We start from the raw sequence: 18,121 nt of genomic DNA on the forward strand, positions 1-18,121 counted from the left end.
CAAAAGAATAAAGATCCTTCTGATGCAATTGGTTTCTCAATATCCATAAAAGTTTATGATATAATTATGCTTAAGGGTGGTGATGTAGGCGCAAACAGTAAAAACTTTAATGTTTCTTTTTTCCTCTCTGCATCTCAAATTGGCATGCTGTCTTCTTGATTTGATTCTTGGTGCTCATAGATACATCAAATGCAAAGTAGGCTTGAACTCTGTTCTAGACATTGTGAAAATTTTCAGTCCCTGGGGACAGTGGTATGAACAGCAGTACCTTAATGGGTCTTGGGATATCACAGCCCAGATATACATAATAATGACATAATGACATGCATGAAATTAATTAAAATATTTATTTCTTTTTTGGTGGTACTAGGGTTTATACATAGAGCCTTGTGCCCAGCCCTAGCTGAAGTATTTAAATAGCTTACTGGGTTCACTTTCTTCTACTGTGTAACACATACACATACACTCTCTCTCTCTCTCTCTCTCTCTTTCTGTGTGTGTATATATATATATACATATTTAAATATAAATATACATATTTATATGTAAATAGAAAGTTCATATTTGGAGACCTGACTTTAGGTACCAGTTAAGTTGCAGATGAAGCCCCATTTCCATGGACGCATCCCACCTTCAAAGAGGAAGGTCTTTTAGGCAAGTGTAAATTATTACACTTGGGACATGAGAGAATTCAGATTATAGTCTGGTATTCAAGGTTTTATATGAATGAAAGTGTGTGTCTCACATTCCTCAAATTATTCAGAACCTTGCCTGTTGGGATTTTTAAAAAGCTGTTGATGGTTGGGAGTGCAGCTTAGTGATAGGGCACATGCTTAGCATATGCACAAGGCCCAGGGTTCAGTCCCCAGCACCTGCAAAAAAATTATTGATTAAAGTAGAACACTTTTAAAATTTCTGAGATTGCATGGCATTTTATCCACTAATCAGAATGGAAAAATATTATACTAGGAGGGAAGTTATTAATTTTGGTATTTATTAATTCATTCCAGACTGAGCACATCAATTTGATTGCTTTATTTTCTCATTTGGTGTGGAATTTCCACATTTGTTTCATTCTTACTGAAAATAATAATTCAGTTCATTCTGGAAGAAAAGACTGTTGCGTGTATGCTCTAATAAGCTCAACCTACATGTGTCGGGGAATGCTAAAATATGATATAATAAAGCAGCAAAAACGTTCCAGGTTTATATAGTGTCCTGGATCAAAAGCATTGTATATAGTGGGAAGCTATCTGAAACTAGGAATTTCAGAAAGTTAAGGAGCCACATCAACCTTCTGCAACTTCAGATCTGCAATTTAAAATCCTTTATCTAGCCTTTCTTGCTGCCTAGCACCATACCAAATACCCTGACCTGTTGCTTTATCTCATCTCCTGTTCCCAGAGACCAGTTTAGTTCTGGGCTCTGCCCCAAGGGCGGGTCCTTTTGTAGAGTACCCAAGGGTCCTATGTCATCCTTGGGGATTGGTCCAAGGGGCCCTCAAAACTGCCAGAAAAGTAATTATTAAATCACCCTAAAGTAAACAGCCTTGAATGGGAAAAGAAATTGCGCAAGAACATCATTTGGTCTCATGGTCCCTGGTCTGTTTTCTTTTGGGCATATATAAAGCAGTAGCAAGCTGGGAAGCAGATCTCTGTTTCCTTGCTTAAGATTCTCCTATTAAATACGTGTATCAGTAGTAGGGGACTTCAAGAGAACTCAGGGTTCCTTGCACTGTTTTAAGGCTGGGCTCAGGAAGTCCTTTTAGGTTCTGTGCTGTCAGGAGTTTGAGTTGCATCTCAGACAAGTGGTTGACAGCAAGTGGATACAGAGAAAGTTGGAATTCCATACAGAAGGGAAAGGGGGCACTGAGTAAGACTGTCCTCAGAACCACAGGTTTCCAGGAGATGTATACAACCAGACCTGAGCATGGCTGTATTGGCTGGAATTCGATTAACCATCTGTCTCACTTAATTGGTATTTTTTTCCTTGCCCTTTACTTTTAAGAGAAAGAGATTCTCAATAAAACATTCCATGATTTATCTGGAAAAGAAAACTAATTTCTTGAATCTATATCCTTGAAACTCATGGTGCGAGCGAGGCTAGCCTGGGCAAATAGTTCTCAAGACCCCATCTCCAAAATAACAAGAGCAAAATGGACTGTCTATATTTACCTATATTTATATAATACCCTATGTTCATGAATATTTACAATTTATGGTTTTCAGACCTTGAAATAATACAAGCTTATGAATCATCAATATTAGAAAATTAGATTAAATTAGAGAAGCAGGTAAATAGAAAAAAATGAATTTTTACCAAGGGTCTAACTATTCTTCCTTTTTAATTGTGAAAAATTTTAAATTTCAAAAAATTTTGAAAGAATAAATGAATACTCAAATACTGACCTGGATTCACTACTGGTTATCATTTTGTCATTTTGGGGGGATCATTTTTGCCTTCTCTCTTTCTCACACTCAACCATTTTGAAACACTTCAAAGTACATTGCAGATGTCCTGACTTTCCACTAAAATACTTTGGCATCTATGTCCTAGGAATCCAGTCTCCCGCATGGTCTTTATAACAGCTGGGGAAAGTGACATGAATTTTACACATATACACACGCACAAATGTACTTTGTTTGTCTGCTTACTTTCTTTCTCCCTCCCATCCTTGCTGGTCTCTTTGGACATTGATTTAGTTTTTTAAGTATTCAGGATAGTTATTTTTATAGAATGTCCCACAATCTGTATTTTTCTGATGTTTTCATCATGATTAGAGACAGATAATAATTTTTGTCAAAAATACTGTGAAAGTGATGTTTGTTGTATATTTCTTGTCGCATCCGATAGGTGCCACATATTGTCAGGCTGCCCCTTTATTAGTGATGTTACGTTTGACCACTTGGTTAAGGAAGTGATCCCAGGTCTCTCTACTGTCAAAGTACCATTTTCTCTTTGTAATTAAAAAGTATTCTGTAGAATTATCTTTTGATATTACATGAATGGCCAGATTCCCAACTTTTTACCCAGTGATAAAATCATTCTCTAATGATCCTTGGGGGCAGAAAATGTAGATTTTCTAATTCTTCCATTTCTTTCACTTTTATGACATTCCTTGTAAAGCGCATTAGAGAATTTTAATTTTTGTTTCATATACTGATATAGTAAGGAATCTTTTCATTGTCTAAGTAATTGTGTCAAGCAAAGTTTTACATAATATTTTTGGGACTTAGAGATGCTTCTCTGCAGGCCTCTAGCAGGAATTTGTGTGTCATCACTGAGAAAGCAAAAGTTAACCGGCAATTGTCGCTTTTTTAGTAGAGAAAAAAAGCGACAGTAGAGAAACATGGCTGAATAATTAGTACTTCCTAGAATCTGTATGGTTCTGTTCATTAGCCATGTGACACATGTGGCTATTTAAATTTTAATTAAAACTTAAAGGCCACAGGGGATTTCAGGCTCATGCCTATAATCCTAGCATGAGATCGGGAGGATCAAGGTTCAAGGCCAACCTGGGAAAATAGTTCACAAGACCCCCATCTCCAAAATAACCAGAGCAAAATTGACTGGGGGTGTGGCTCAAGCAGTCGATAACCTCCTTTGCAAGTGCAAAGCCCTGAATTCAAACCCCAGTCCCACCAAGAAGAAATGGATAGATAAGTAATGAAAAAATCTATAGTAAAATGTTAATGATAGAATTCCATAATGGTGGACATATAGGTGCTCATGATAGGTTCCTTTAATGCTTCCCTGTATATTTGAAGAATTTCATAACAAAATGTTAGGGACATCAAAGCAGGTCAGGATAGAAGTGCAGAGGAACCTACATTCTGGTAACAGAGACACCTGGTGCAGGAAGGCAGATGAGCAGTTGCCAGCAGGTGCTGTTTTCCAGAGGCCTTGCTTAGGGCATAAGCACACAGGGTCTATCACCCCCCAGCTCTTGGGAATCTGCTGTGGTGTGCAACCTGATTTCTGCATGACAACCTTCCTCACCTTGTAGCTAATCATTCCCTCTGCTTTGGGAAGATGGTTGCTGACTTTCAGCCTGCATGACTGTCATGGGCCACTCTAATGCTTTTTGCTTTTCTCCTTGTCTTCCTTGTGGTGACTTTTAGAGTTGGTGTTGACCCAGATCAAGACCCACCACCCAACAATGACAGCTTTCAAGTCTTACAAGGGGTAAGTCACAAGAAATACTTGTTCTTAAGGAAGACATGATGAGCATTTGCTCTGTGTTGGGCACTTTCCCTGGACTCCCCCATTGTCATCTTGACTACAACCTTTTGAGGTGGCTACTGCTATTCCCATTTTACAGTTTAGAAACTGAAGAGCGACAGTTTGAGTGAGTCATCTAAGACTCACTTATTCTGTAAGTAAAACAGTCCAGGACAGCTGGATCCCAGGATGAGAAGACATTGCATTTGACAGTTCCGGACAAGTCAAAACATCTGTAGCCCAGCCATTTCCCAACACTCCTTCCTCTGCACTCAAAACACCTGCGAAAGGAAGTAGGTGAGGTGGTTTGGTTGGTGTTATGCAGCGGAACTTACTATACCTCTTGCAAGATATGTACACTGGAAACACCTGGCTTGGAATTAGACTTGCTAGAGAACTTGCTGTCACTTTTCAATGGACATATTTGAGAACAGCAAGTCTGAAGAGCTTGGCATTTAGTCTATGTAGTGACAGCTAAAATACTACCTCCTCCCCAAAACGAGGCAAGCCTCCTCTGATGGGCCTGGATGCATTGTGAATAGGCTGGCAGTGACTTCTGCTACACTCCTCATGGCACCCTGTTTGCCAGCCTAGAGCTCTGTCACAGTTTCCTTCCCCCTGACCTCCTCCTTCCAAGTGTCACACACAGTCTCACGAAGAGGAGCCCTCAAAGTACCTGACCTTTTGAAAGCCCTCAGAATGGCTGCCAGGCTGGGAGAAACAGGCAACCTTCCAACCTGGTTCCCCAGGCTGTGAGTCTCAACAGTGACTCACACCCTTGTGAAGAAGGGGCCTTCTCTCACCACATTCTCCTGGCCTGACCTTGTTCCAGTGAGCCTCTAACAGCAGAACTGGGAGCACCCGGTGATGGTGAGAAATGGGAAAATGGAAATAAACAGGCTTCTCATTTGGGGGTGAAACAGTTTCCCCTGAAAGAGATCCAGATCACATGCTCAGTGTTGTCCATTGTCCTCCAGTAGGAAAGAAAGGGATGTTCTTTTGATCTCATTTTCAAAATGATCTTCCTAAAAACAAGTGAACAATAGTGATATTTGGAGGGAACATGTTTGTTACAACAAGGGTAATTTCCCTCACTGGTTCTACAAGCCCAATGTTGTAAACAGTGTCAGAGGTACAGAGCTACAGACCATTAGCTCATGTGGAAGAAGGAAAGGAGCTGTTGGCTGGAACTTTGGGTTCTATGTGAGGGAAGCATAAGAATATTGTGGGCAGACTTCATCTTGGTGTCCCAGGCAACTTTGACTCATTAGAACAAACAAGCCCAGAAAACGCAGTTGCTTTGTTTCTCTGGAGGTCTTGGTGACTTTGCAACCAAAACAAAAACAAGCCCAGCTGGAAGCAAGCTGCTCAGCCCCAGAGGTGGCCTCTCACCCCATTAAAGGGAGTACTTTTCATGCCAGAGCAGACAGCTGAGATTTCTGTTGGCTGAACATGCAGACACATCATTCTCTTCCTTCCCTGTGTTTCCAGAAGAGTGCTCATTGATGAGGCAGGCCCTCTTGGAGCAGCTTTAGCATGTCAGCCAGACCAGGGCACGAGATGGACTTTAGTGGAATGTGGAGGAAAGAAAACCACCATAGTTTCTGTGTGTGTGTTAAGAACCGTAGAAAATGAGCTATTTATAGTTGTACTGGCATAGGACTCTGTGAGCAGGCTGGATTCATTTGTTTCTGGGGCCTTCCCCAATTTTCCTCCAGGCTGAAATCTGATAGGCAGTTACCTAAATCTTTAACTTCAAATGGTTGCTGAAGTGAGTTTCCTCAAATTACTACTGTCTGAATATCCCGCCCCTCCCCCCAACCTTTTTCTTTTTGTCTTGCAGTTGCCTCTTTTGGCCCCTTGATTTCTCTTTCTGTACTTTTTTTGTTTTCTAGATGCTCTAACTTAATTTTAATTTGTCAGTCTGCTTGACAAGTATTTGTTGGGTATCTGTTATATATATCAGACCTTCTTTGAGGCAATATGAAAGACTGTTCTGAAGGACTGGGCTTGGTGACAGTATGATGGAGGAGTAGGGTGGAGAGGCAGAAGCCATGGTAGAAGACCTTACTGGTCTTCCCCAAGGAGGCCCAGACCTATCCTTGCTACTCAGATGTCCTCATGGCCCAGTCAAGAGATAACTTGCTAGAAATGCAGACTGTCAGGCCTCACCCAGTCCCACTGAGCCAGAACTAGAACCTGCATCTTTGCAGTATCCTTGGTATCTGTGTGCAATGTGAGAAGCCCTGAGGTAGTCAGGGTGGAGCTGTGGAAAGAGTTTTAAGCGGGAACGGAAACTACCCATATGGCACTGTCAGAGACTTGATTACCAGTTTTTAACCCCTTTATTACAAGTACTAAGATTAGGCCCATGACATTAAAAAAGGCTCAAATCAAGTTGCATTACTTATTTGCTGTTTGCTTTCTACTAATGTGGGGGGCTACTGAAAGAAATTACCACAAAGTTTGTGCCTTAAAACAATACAATTGCATGGTCTGACAGTTTAGTAGGTCAGAAGAATGGTGGGCTCAGCTGGTTTCTCCACTTCAAAGCCAAAATCAAAGTGCTGGCAGGGCTTACCTGCAGATTACAGAGATGTTGCTTTGTGGCTTGAGAAAACCCTCTGATAGTTTGTTGTCAAATAGACTGTTCTCTGTCTTTATTCATTTTAATTGTCCCTTTGGGGACACATAAATATCTTGTAGCTTCCTTGAGATAAGAAGGCAAGAACTTAAGAATTCCAGTTGTGTAAATGCATTGCTGTTTTCAGAGGGCTGGTGACACAGAGTAGGGGTCGTTATTTTTTTGTTGTTGTTGATTTAAGGGAAGGAGTAGAAGAACCTGACCTTGGGGGACTTGTCTTGCCCTGATGGTTTATAGGATCCTTCCTGATAATGCTTATCATTTTGCTAGTTTTTTTCTTTAGTAAAATTCTATAGGCACTGCAAACTGAGAGCTTAGTTTATAAAGAACCATTTAATTTTTCCATAAAGATATGTGCCTATCAGAAAGGTCATCTACCATGGCATTTTTTTTTAGCTAGCAACCAGTTACTCAAAGAAACAATTGTTACCAGCAAATGGAGACATTTTTCTGTCCTCTTTCTTCCACAAAATTTATAAAAATGTAAAACACAATTGGTCTCTGGGGTTTCTCCTAATTTATATTTCCCCATCCCCAGAAGGGCACATTTATCTAAACTGTTTCCATATTGTTAGGAAAAACGCCACTCACAAAGAAAGCTCACGAGAAAAGTCTCACGTCCATAGAGCAAAGTTTAATGGCAGGCAAACTGCCAGGCTGGCCTGGGAAAAGATGGCGCAGCCCCTGTCTGGGCGAGCAGTGGCTTTTATAGAAGGAGGAGGTTAAGGAAGTTAGTACAGGTGCTGTAGTCTCTGGCAGGGCTGGGGCTGTCTTAGAGCGCAGGAATTTGTTTAAGGGCGGGGCTGCCATTTTGGCCGATTCACAAAATGGCGACATTATTGTTCTATCTCATATCCTGTCTCTAACTAAACATTCCTCAGTTGTCATGAGGATTCAGTTTTTAAAAATAATCTTTGCTGTTGGAAACTTTAGGAATTTAAATAGTGTTTGTTAGCTTCCCTCTTACTGCTCATCTTCTCAAAGATCTCCGATTGATCCTTGGTGTTGCTTTTATATGTAGAATCTACACTCACTGTGATTTGGAGTTACTTGTGATTTGGTTCAGGTTTTATTTGGTTGTTGTCAATTTTCGCTCACTTGCAGAGTTGCCTCTGCATATATAATAGTAAAGAGGATGATGATAAAAAATGGCTGTGGTAGTGTGTAGTTTCAGAGTTTGTCATCCAGAGGCAGAGAACCTCAGTAGTACCCTCAATCTGTTGAAGTGAATCTGATTTTTTATATTAATTGTACTGCTTATGATACTCGCACAGAGCTAAACAGACTTCCCAAACCTCAAACGAATGCCTGATCTTGTAGATTTTGAAAATTAAATGATGAGGATGTTTGAATTGGAATAGCTTCAGATGAATAACAAGAAACTTGCTACTTTAGCATAGACAGAATACAGAATTGCTAGTCTGGCTGTTTCCTCTGCCCACTGGCCCCACTTTCCTAAAGCTGGCAAGGAGGCAGTGTGTGTGTGTCATCTGGAGCACCTGGGCAAGAACCACAGAGAACCCTTTGGCTAGTTTGTCAGGAAAGTCAACAGAGTGGCCTTTCTAGGCCAAGTTTGGGGTGCCTGGAAAGTTGGTTTTATAGAAGCTTTCTTTACTATTTGCTATATATTGATTTTGACCTGCAAGAATCTGTACTATTTTAGCATAATTAATCAACTGAAAGGTACTTTGAGGAAAATCACAGTAAAAATTTCAAAGGACATTTTGTACTAATGTTGGGTTTATCTACCCACAAATTTAACCAAACCTTTTTACATTGACAAATGATTTTTCTGCCTTTTAGATTTGCTCCATTTCTATTAAAATATTACCTCTTGATATATCTTTGAAGCTTTAGTGGCACAATATGTTTGACAATGAGCTCTAGATCTATATAAGTTATGACTTGTGGGGTTGGGAGGGTGGCTCAGTGGTACTGTGATGCCCTAGCATACACAAGGCCCTGAATTTCCTTCCCAGCACCACAAAAAAGTTAGAAAGAAACTTTTACCTCCTCTTCTTTCAGATCCTTTTTCTGCAGCTGAGCATGTGTCCTTTTGTTTGTTCCTAGGATGGCCCAGATTCTGCTGGTGGAAACCGAACAAAGCAGGAGAGTGCATGGATATTCAGGCTGTGGTACAGCTTTGACCACAAGTATCCTTTTAAGCAGCATCCTGTGTTTGAGAAACATTGGTGATGAAATCTTGCTGAGTTGTTGGTGAATGACTTCTGATGAGTAAGAAAAGATGTGATCTAGGGACAGGTATAGTCAGCCCTCTTTTTGGACCTCATGCGTTAGTCATTCAAGCACAGGTGGCTAGGAGGAATGTTGGCATATCATTGTGGTAGCCAACCACAGCCTGGTAGACTCATGAGACTCTTGAGAGCTTCTTATCCAGGGGACCTATGCCTTTGTAAGTGAATTCATTAAGATTACACAGTGAACTGTGCTGCAGGTAGGAAGGGAAGTGGAGGTTGGGTATTTAATTCATGTGTAGAGAATAATTTCTATTGGTTGAACTGGGCCAAGTCCTATCTTATACTGGCATAATTGGACTACACACAAGACAGACCCTATCATAGTAGATTGGTCCTGAGTGAAGATTAAAAAACAAAAAAGTTAAACCTTTGTGGTTTTTTAATTGACATGATCAAATGGGCAGGTGGCTTATTATAGATGAGGCATTCAAAATGTTAAAACAATTTTTATTGAAGTATAATAGGATCACAAAATATTACAACCCATAGTGCTTTTGCAAGCTAGCGCGCAATAAACACACTCATTTAACACCAAACTGGTCAATAAGTAGAAAATTACCAGCTCTTCTCATGCCATAAACCAATTACTCCCCATTCTCCCCAAATGTAGCTCTACAGCCACTCTTTTGACTTCTAGTAACATTTGATGGTTTAACCTGCTTTCAGTTTTATATAAATGAGATTATACAGTTATATATATATATATTAGCATCTACTTTATTTACATGATTCATCCATGTTGTTGGGGGTATAGCTCTAGTCATTTGTTCTCATTGCTGCATAGTATTTCATTGTGTGAAAATATCACAATTTGTCATTCTATTGTTGAAAAACACTGTTTTCCCACTTGCAGCAACTATAAAAAAATACTGCTATAGACATTCCTATAAATGTCTTTGATGCACTATGCATATATTTGTTTGGGGAATATACCTAGGAGTATGGAGTATGTTCTATGTCCTATGCTTGGGTATAGGACATGTGTAGGTTCAGCTTCAGAACATAGTGCCAGTTTTCCTAAATGGTGGTACTACCGTACCACTCACTTCCAGTGTCTAAGAGTTCTGGTTGCTTCACATCTTCAGCAACAGTTGGTGTTGTCAGTCTTTTTTTAATGTTAGCTGTTGTAGTGGGTTTGTAGTAGTATTTCACTGTGGCTTCAGTTTGCATTTCTCTGACAAATAATAGGGTTGAGTACCTTCTTGTATATTTACTGGTTATTTGATATGTTCCTTTATGAAGTACCCATTTTAAGTTTCTTGCCCCTGTTTCCATTGGATTGTCTGCCTTTTTCAGACTGATTTATAAGTTCTTTATTATTCTATATGAGTATTCTGCTGATTATATGTGTTAAAAACATATTCTCCTACCTCCTACCTTGTATCTTGCCTGTTCCCTTTTAAATGGAATCTTTTTTTTTGTGGTACTGGGACTTAAACTCAGGGCCCACAACTTGAGCCACTCCACCAGCCCTTGTTTGTGAAGAGGTTTTTCAAGATAGGGTCTCATGAACATATTTGCCCAGGCTAGCTTTGAACCTTGATCCTCCTGATCTCTGCCTTCTGAGTAGCTAGGGATTATAGGCGTGAGCTACCAGCGTCTGGCTTAAATGGAATCTTTTATGAACAAAAGGTCTTAATCCAATTGACTGATCTCTTATTTTCTGGTTATTATCTTTTGTATGTCCTGTTTCAGAAATCTTTGTCTATACCAATGTCACAAAGTCGGTTTTCTATATTATCCTCCAGATGCTAATTGTTTATCTTCTGTGCATGTGTTTTTTTACTGAGTGACAGACATATGCAATGAAAACATCCAGAGATAGGCTGCGATGCTTTGGATGAGATCATCATCCTTCACAAGGGTTTAGGAATTTAAGCTTTAGTCTGCTGAGTAGCTAGGCTGAAGGCATTAGCAATTCAGATCACCTTAATCCAAACAGGAAGAAAGGTGATTTGAAGTTGGAATTTAGTTCCTGTAAGGATTAGTCTGTTTTCTCTTTGCCTTTTTGTCTAGGATCCCAACCTAAAACCCGGGGTGTTCACATCGTCTTCCTCAGCAGGTTCTTGACAACAGTTTTTGTCAAACTTACTCAAATCTTTCTGAATCTTCCAGATGCTCTTCTCAGCTTCTCGGATGCCTTGAGGGAAACTGGGGATCATCACATGTGGGGCTCACCTCTTGGGTTTCCTCCTCCCAGATGCCAGCACTATCAACTGCCTTAGTAGGTTTCCGAAGCCATCAAGCAAAAGATTTTGCTATGTAGCCCAGGTTGGCCTCAAACTTTTGATCCTCCTGCCTCATCATCCTTCAGAATGCTGAAATTATAGGTATGCACCACCATGCCAGGCTTGAACTCTCTTCTGTTGTAGCCAAAGCCCACATTTTCTTGTCAAATTATCCGTGATTATGTGGAGCCCAGTCCTTGAACTCACTATATAGCCCAGGCTTGCCTCAAACTTGCAATCCTCCTGCCTCAGCCTCCTGAGTGCTGAGATACTGCAAAAGTAGGAGTCCTGATTCTGTCTGATGAACTGAGAAACTAAATAAGGACATGAAGGTGGAAGGGTGCCAAAGTAATTAAATGATTCCAAATGTTTATTGTTAAATTTTCTAGTAAAATTTTTAGAAAGAGATGGTTATTTCAGTTGTGATGTAAGAGTAGAATATTAGAAAAATGAGTAAATCAAACAAGAAGAAATTCTTGGAAATTAAAAATAAGAATTGTTGATTTGGAATTTATAGTTGAGAAAAAAAACTCCAAGAATTAGAACAACAAGTTAGAGACATGTAAGACAAGCATGTCAGGATGTGGTAGTAAGATGCAGATGGTCTAGATCACTCAACAAGGTCTGAAAGGAAGAGATAGAGACTATGAAAGAAAAGACATATCAAAGAAATAATAGAAGAAATATTCCCTTAAACTAAGAAAGACATGTCTCTAGAGTACAAGAGCTCACTAAGTGTGTGAGTAGGGTAGATAACATTCTGAGGGCATTCCATAACTATAGGAGTAAAAAGAGAACTTCTAAGGCTTCCAAAGAGAAAACCAAGCAAACTCCAAAGGACAAGAATCAGACTCTCATCAATAAAATTGATTGTTAGAATACAGTTGCACAATGTCTTCAAAGTTCTAAGGTGAGAAGAAAGTCTGAACCTGTAATTCTACACCTAAACTGTTGATCAAAACAGAGAATAAAGGGGGGGCTTTTCAGATATGCAAAAATTCAGAAAGTTTAGTATTATGTAGACCCTATAAGAAGTGAAAAACAACTTCAGGATCAAAGAAAACAAAATCTAACAAAGGGAACAATGTTGAAGAAGCAATGATTGTTATAATCCAAAGAGGTGAACAAAGCCAAAAAAAAAAAAAAGGAATTAAAAGACCCTTTATTTAACAAGACACTCCAGGATTCTTTTATGACTGATAAAAGTTTAAATAACAGTATATTGTATTTCTTTCTGTGTTGTTCCAAAAACTCTGCTTGGTTCTACAGTGAATAGTAATGCATTTCAGTACATTATTACAATTTTTGGTGTTAGGGATAGAACCCAGAGCCTCATGCATGCTAGGCAAGTGCCCTATCACTAAGATACATCCCCAGCCCAGTGACAGTATTACAAATGCTACCTTATTGAGTTTTAAATTAGCATAAATTAAATGTACAAAGGGATTTCGTTGTGATACTTTCATATATGAATATAATGTTCTTTGATCAAATTCTTCTCCTTTATTATACTTTCTTACTTAATCTGTAGACAAAGCACAATTTACTTATGATAAAATAAAAACAAATATATATATATCTTTAGTATAAAAGTAATTATAATAAAAATTGTAAAGGAAATAATTGGAAAGAAGAGACAGGAGAATAAATGAGTTAAATATATCATTTTTCATAAGAAGGAATTAAGGGCCTCTGATCATAGCCTACAAATCAAGAAAAATTTATTACATGGAGTTTAGTGTCTATTATCAGGCAAATTGGGGTGGAATATGGAGATTTAATGTTTTGTTTTGTGCCGTTCAATCAATTTGAATATTTAAAAGTCTGCATGTGTGTATATAAATGTACACACATATATACACATATATATACATACATATACATAGTATATACGTACATATACATATATATCCATCTTTTTAAGGAAATTGTTTTAGGCCTTCTGGATTTGGGGGAGCTTGTCTTTGAAGTGCCAGAGGTAGGGAACTGAAAGGCTTCCCTCAACTCTTTAATTAGTCGACATTGTACAGATCAGAGCCTCTGTCATGTTCCAAGACAAAGTCAGAAGAAAACTGATCAGCTTTTGGGGCTGTTCTCAAACTGAATGTGCGCCTGCACTACACCTGTCCCCAGGACTGCAGTTTAAGACTAGCAGACAAAGGGAGCTTGTTCTGTAGATAAAGAGCTCCAGAAGAGCTTTCATATCCATCCTTGGCTGAGTAACTCCCCACTAGAAGCATACCTCAGTGTTCCCTTCATCTCCTCCTTATAGGAAGGCTGTTGTCCTTTAGTGCTGCTCTAAATGAAGTTGAGAAATGGTATACCCAACAGTCCATTCTTTTAGGCACAGACTGCTGTGACATCTTCATGTCTTCCTTTAAAGTCTCTTGGCCATCCCTGTAGTCAAGGTGGCCATCTGGATGCCACCTTTTCCACATCGCTTAGGCTGTGGGCCTCAGAAGTGGTCACTGTCATGAGATAGGTACTTAATGGTGGTCTGAGTATTTGGTAGCTCACATACTCATCAACTGATGAATCCTGAGCTCTCTGCATATCTGTTGGCTTTCCTGTTAGAGCAGTGGTCTTGACTAAGAGCCAGTTTGCTTCTTGTGGGACATTTGGAACTTTTTTGCAGATATTCTTGATCCTCACAACTTGGGGAGGGGAGGAAAGGTGCTATAGAATGTAGGTAGAGGCCAGGGATGCTGCCATGCATAGGACCATCCCCACCCACAACAAAGAATGATCTGGCCCCTAGATGTCAAAAGTGTCCAGTTAGGGAAGCCCTAAACTAGAGTCTGGGAGAGAGGTAGCACATAGAGTGAAGAGTAGTCATACAATGGGAGATTGGGAGATTTACCATCTAACCATACAGAAATCATTTTACCTTGCCAAGTCTCAGTTTCCTCCTTTGCTGGTAGGACTCTAAGGTCCTACCAGCTCTACCATTTTCACCTTATTCTCTCTATGTAGAGTGGTTTTACAAGTATACTTACAGAAAAGAAGGGCAGAGAGGACCCAGGGTTGCAGACCTCCACTCCAGGGGCACTATCTTTGAGATTTGAGCTGGTTATGTATCAAAAGCTGAAATACTGATTGGAAACAAATTAAAAAAAACAAAAGTGTGTTCTAATCAATTCAATGGCCTTTTTCTTTTGTGTTATAGTTTTGAGACAAGGTCTCACTATGTAGTCCAGACTGGCCTTGAACTTGAGATCCTTCTGCCTCAGCCTCCCAAGTGCTGGGAATAAAGTTTTGTACCACCATGCCCACTTTAATTAATCCAATGTTCTTTTAACTGACAGAATCACCAACCTGAGAGTTCTCAGTTATCATGTAAGGCTGATGGGGCATAGCTTAATCTTCCATTCCTACTGTTGCAGGTTATAAGTATTTCCTGTATCATACTGGTAAAATGTGGGGAAAAGGGCTTTTGTGGATAGGATGTCAGACAGTGTATTACTCTGCAATTTTTAAGTAGTTTTGCATGTGTGTGTTTTCTTTCCAGCCATTTTTCCTTAATTCCTTTTAAAAGTTACTTGAAACCCATCCTCACCCATAGTGGACCCCCACTAACCACCACTCTCCCAGCCTGGTGTGGCTTGCTAGCTCGCTGTCTGACCAGTCCTCAGGTGTATGACGTGAGTACAGCATGTCAGTTATACTCCTGCTCACCATGCCAGGGTAATCTGTTCCCTAGCAAGAAGAAACCTATCATACTTATAACTCCAAATACAAAGATTTTGCATGTGTAATAAGATGATTAGAAACAGCCAACTTACATATGTTTATATATTTTGCACAAAACCAGCAAAACCTTTTACCAGATTCATGGGGCTTCCCAACATGGACAGCTGTGGTATAGTAGAAAGAACACTGAGTTGGGAATCAGAACAACTAGATTGGAATCCAAGAGGCCTGACAGGTGCTCTGCACCTCAGTTTTCTGATTGGTAAAATGGCTAGTAGAAGCTCCCTGTGAACATTAAATGATAAGGTATATCAAAATACACTGTGGACTATAAAGCATTTCACAAATATAAGGGTTCCTTTTGTAAATGGTTTATTTATATTGATGTAGTTAGGTCATTTCTTCCCGTTTTCTGATACTAAGAATGGAGTCAGCATAGTACGAAAAGAATACCATTACTGGGGACATCGCAGCTTAGGACTGATTCTTGAGTTCCTGATGCGGGTTGCAGGGCAAAGAGGTGGAGAGACCAATTAATTAACCTATATGGAAAGAGTGGAAGGGAAGACAGAAGCTTCCTCTTTCCCCGTCTCTCTGCCACCATCCTAATCATTTTGTAATTAACATGATCATTGTTCCCTGAGCAAAGATAACTTAGATTTGTGTACAGCTTTATAGCTCCCAAAGGTTAGTTTCATTCTCTCAGCCATGCTGTGAAGAAGCATGTACCGCAGCATTGCAGTTGATGAAAGTACATCTCAGGGATGATGGAAGTGGTCCATGGTCCCACAATTAGTAATTGGCAGAGTAGAGACCCTAATGCAGGCCTTTAGACAATTAGCAATTTACCTGATCAGTTTACCTGATCAGTGATGAGAAGGCAGAATGCCAGTGCCAGGTCTGAGGCAGAAAGATCCTCAGCAGCATTAGGGATGGGCAATGGGGTCAGGAAAGATGGTGCAGATTCCCAAAAGAGACACATGGAGAAAAGGATGTGAATGCCATAGCTAGGCAGGGTGTACAGAGGCAGAGGGGAGGGGCCGCATCAGAGTACCCAAGCATCTCCTTAGATGGTATGCTGCTCAGAAAACAGAGATTATAGCTGCCAAGCCATCATGTATCTGAAACTCGCTGCTGATGTGCAGTAGGAGAGCCCAGCAAAGAGAAGGCTCGGTATGTTTGTCATCCCAAGGGCCCCAGGGCCCCTCTTGAGCCCCTTTGGAGGAAGGTGACCATTGGAAAGGCCTGATGGGTCTGGAGGTGTAACTCAAGCAGTAGAGTGCCTGCCTAGCAAGTACAAAGCCTGGGGTTCAAATCCCAGTTCCTCCATTGGCCACATTACCCTCTCATGCAGTTGGTCTGTGTTCCTCTCTGTCGCTTTGTGGCTCAAAGCATTCCCCATTCTAGTGAGGATTTGAGGCAGCAAATGAGAGGAGTTGCACGCTAGTCTGTTAAAAATGCCTGAGCGTTAGTTAAGTGGAGTCACATTGTAGATTTTGTGGAGAAGTTGATATCACTAACAAACAATGCAGAAAACAAGCATATGCTTGTCACCAATAAGTGCACAGAGGTGAGTTAGGAGAGAAGTGGCAGAGACTCAACCCAGGAATCCTCCTGGCTCAGTGTGTTTACCAGGCATTTACACGGCACCAACTAGAGGTTGAGTGTCCCTTATCCAAAATGCTTGGAACCAAAAGTGTTTCAGAATTCTAATTGTTTTTGGATTTTTTAATATTTGCATATACATAATGAGATATCTTGGGGGTGGGGCCCAAGTCTAAACAAGAAATTCATTCAGGTTTCAAATATACCTTGTATACATAACCTGAAGTTATTTTCTGTAATGTTTATAATAATTTTGTACACAAAACAAAGTTTGTGTACATTGAACTATCCGACTTGTGTCATGTTGGTACTCAAAAAGTTTTAGACTATGGAGCACTGGAGCATATTGGATTAGGGATGCTCAACCTGTATGAGATAGGTGAGCACCAGTGAGGAAAGGCACCCAGAAGAGGAAAAGGAAGTCACAGCCTTTAGTGGTTTATCATGTACATGGAGAGTCCGGGCACCTACCTGCGGAAATGTGCCCGTGGCCTTGGACAGCATGCCTACGCAGAGGGTCTGAACAGAGGAGATCCTGACCTATAGAAGATGCAGGATGTCAGACAAGCTTTGAAGGGCTGATGCGAAACAGGAGCGAATAGACCAGTTTCCCAGTTTCGAGAAAGACCATACCAGTGTTTGACAAACCTCAGTGCAGTGGGGGAGTGAGGTTGTGGCCTTCCCCTTGTGGTACTTGTGAAACCCATTGGAGGGTAAAGGGTTCAATCTGACCTCATCATGCTGTCTCCTGACACTCGTCCCCACCATACAGTACTTGTAAGTGGCCATGATTTTGTTAATGCCCTCTTTGTTTAGCTTGTCTGTTTTGCTACAACTACTGTTTAGTATGAGATGCCATTCCAGTCCTTTTCCTGACCAGGTGGTTCTTTACATCCTTCATGTAGTTCAAACCAATCTGGAGGTAGCACAGATTCTAACTGTACTTCCTGTCAGCTGGACCACCTCAGTCACATTCCACAGGTTCTCTCAGCTCATGTTTTCTACTGTGAGCACATTACTCATGCCATCTACACGGGGTGGTGGGTAAGAGATTATATGAAGTCTCTGGCAGGCATATAATGGACGATCAATGAAATGTATGCTCCCTCTATCATTCAGTTACCAGCCACCCAAGGACGCAGAGGGAAGGGCTTAGCAAGGTTTTTCTCTGGAGACAGCAGAGGAGGGAAACAGGGAGGAAATCCTAGTCATGGTTTGCCTGCCCCCCCCCTGCCATTGCTGACCAGGACAAACACTTATTCTGGTGTAAACAAGGTGGGTTTGGGATGGTTTGTATGGGGCAGAAGGCCCACCCAGAGGACCAGCCCAAAGAAGAGAGTACAGGGAACCTATTTGCAGCCTTTACCCCATGACTTCCTGATAGCTTCCTTTTTTGGTAGGTTCAGAGGCTGAACTCCAGGTGGTCTTCCTTCTTCCCTTGAACCCTAACCCCCAAGCTGTCAGACATTTGAGAT

General features: G+C 40.6%; 1 protein-coding gene across 1 annotated transcript in view; it reads left to right on the top strand.

Moving 5' to 3' along the window:
* Positions 1–18,121, top strand: part of Slc9a7 (solute carrier family 9 member A7) — a 136,293-nt gene that overhangs the window by 112,134 nt on the left and 6,038 nt on the right. Inside the window, exons 14-16 of the mRNA XM_074062905.1 lie at positions 4,122–4,185; positions 8,936–9,018; positions 14,887–14,992. Of these exons, the coding sequence (XP_073919006.1) occupies positions 4,122–4,185; positions 8,936–9,018; positions 14,887–14,992 (253 nt within the window). The remainder of the gene's footprint in view (positions 1–4,121; positions 4,186–8,935; positions 9,019–14,886; positions 14,993–18,121) is intronic.

The sequence above is a fragment of the Castor canadensis genome, chromosome X, assembly GCF_047511655.1.
Source record: "Castor canadensis chromosome X, mCasCan1.hap1v2, whole genome shotgun sequence".
Lineage (NCBI taxonomy): Eukaryota > Metazoa > Chordata > Mammalia > Rodentia > Castoridae > Castor > Castor canadensis.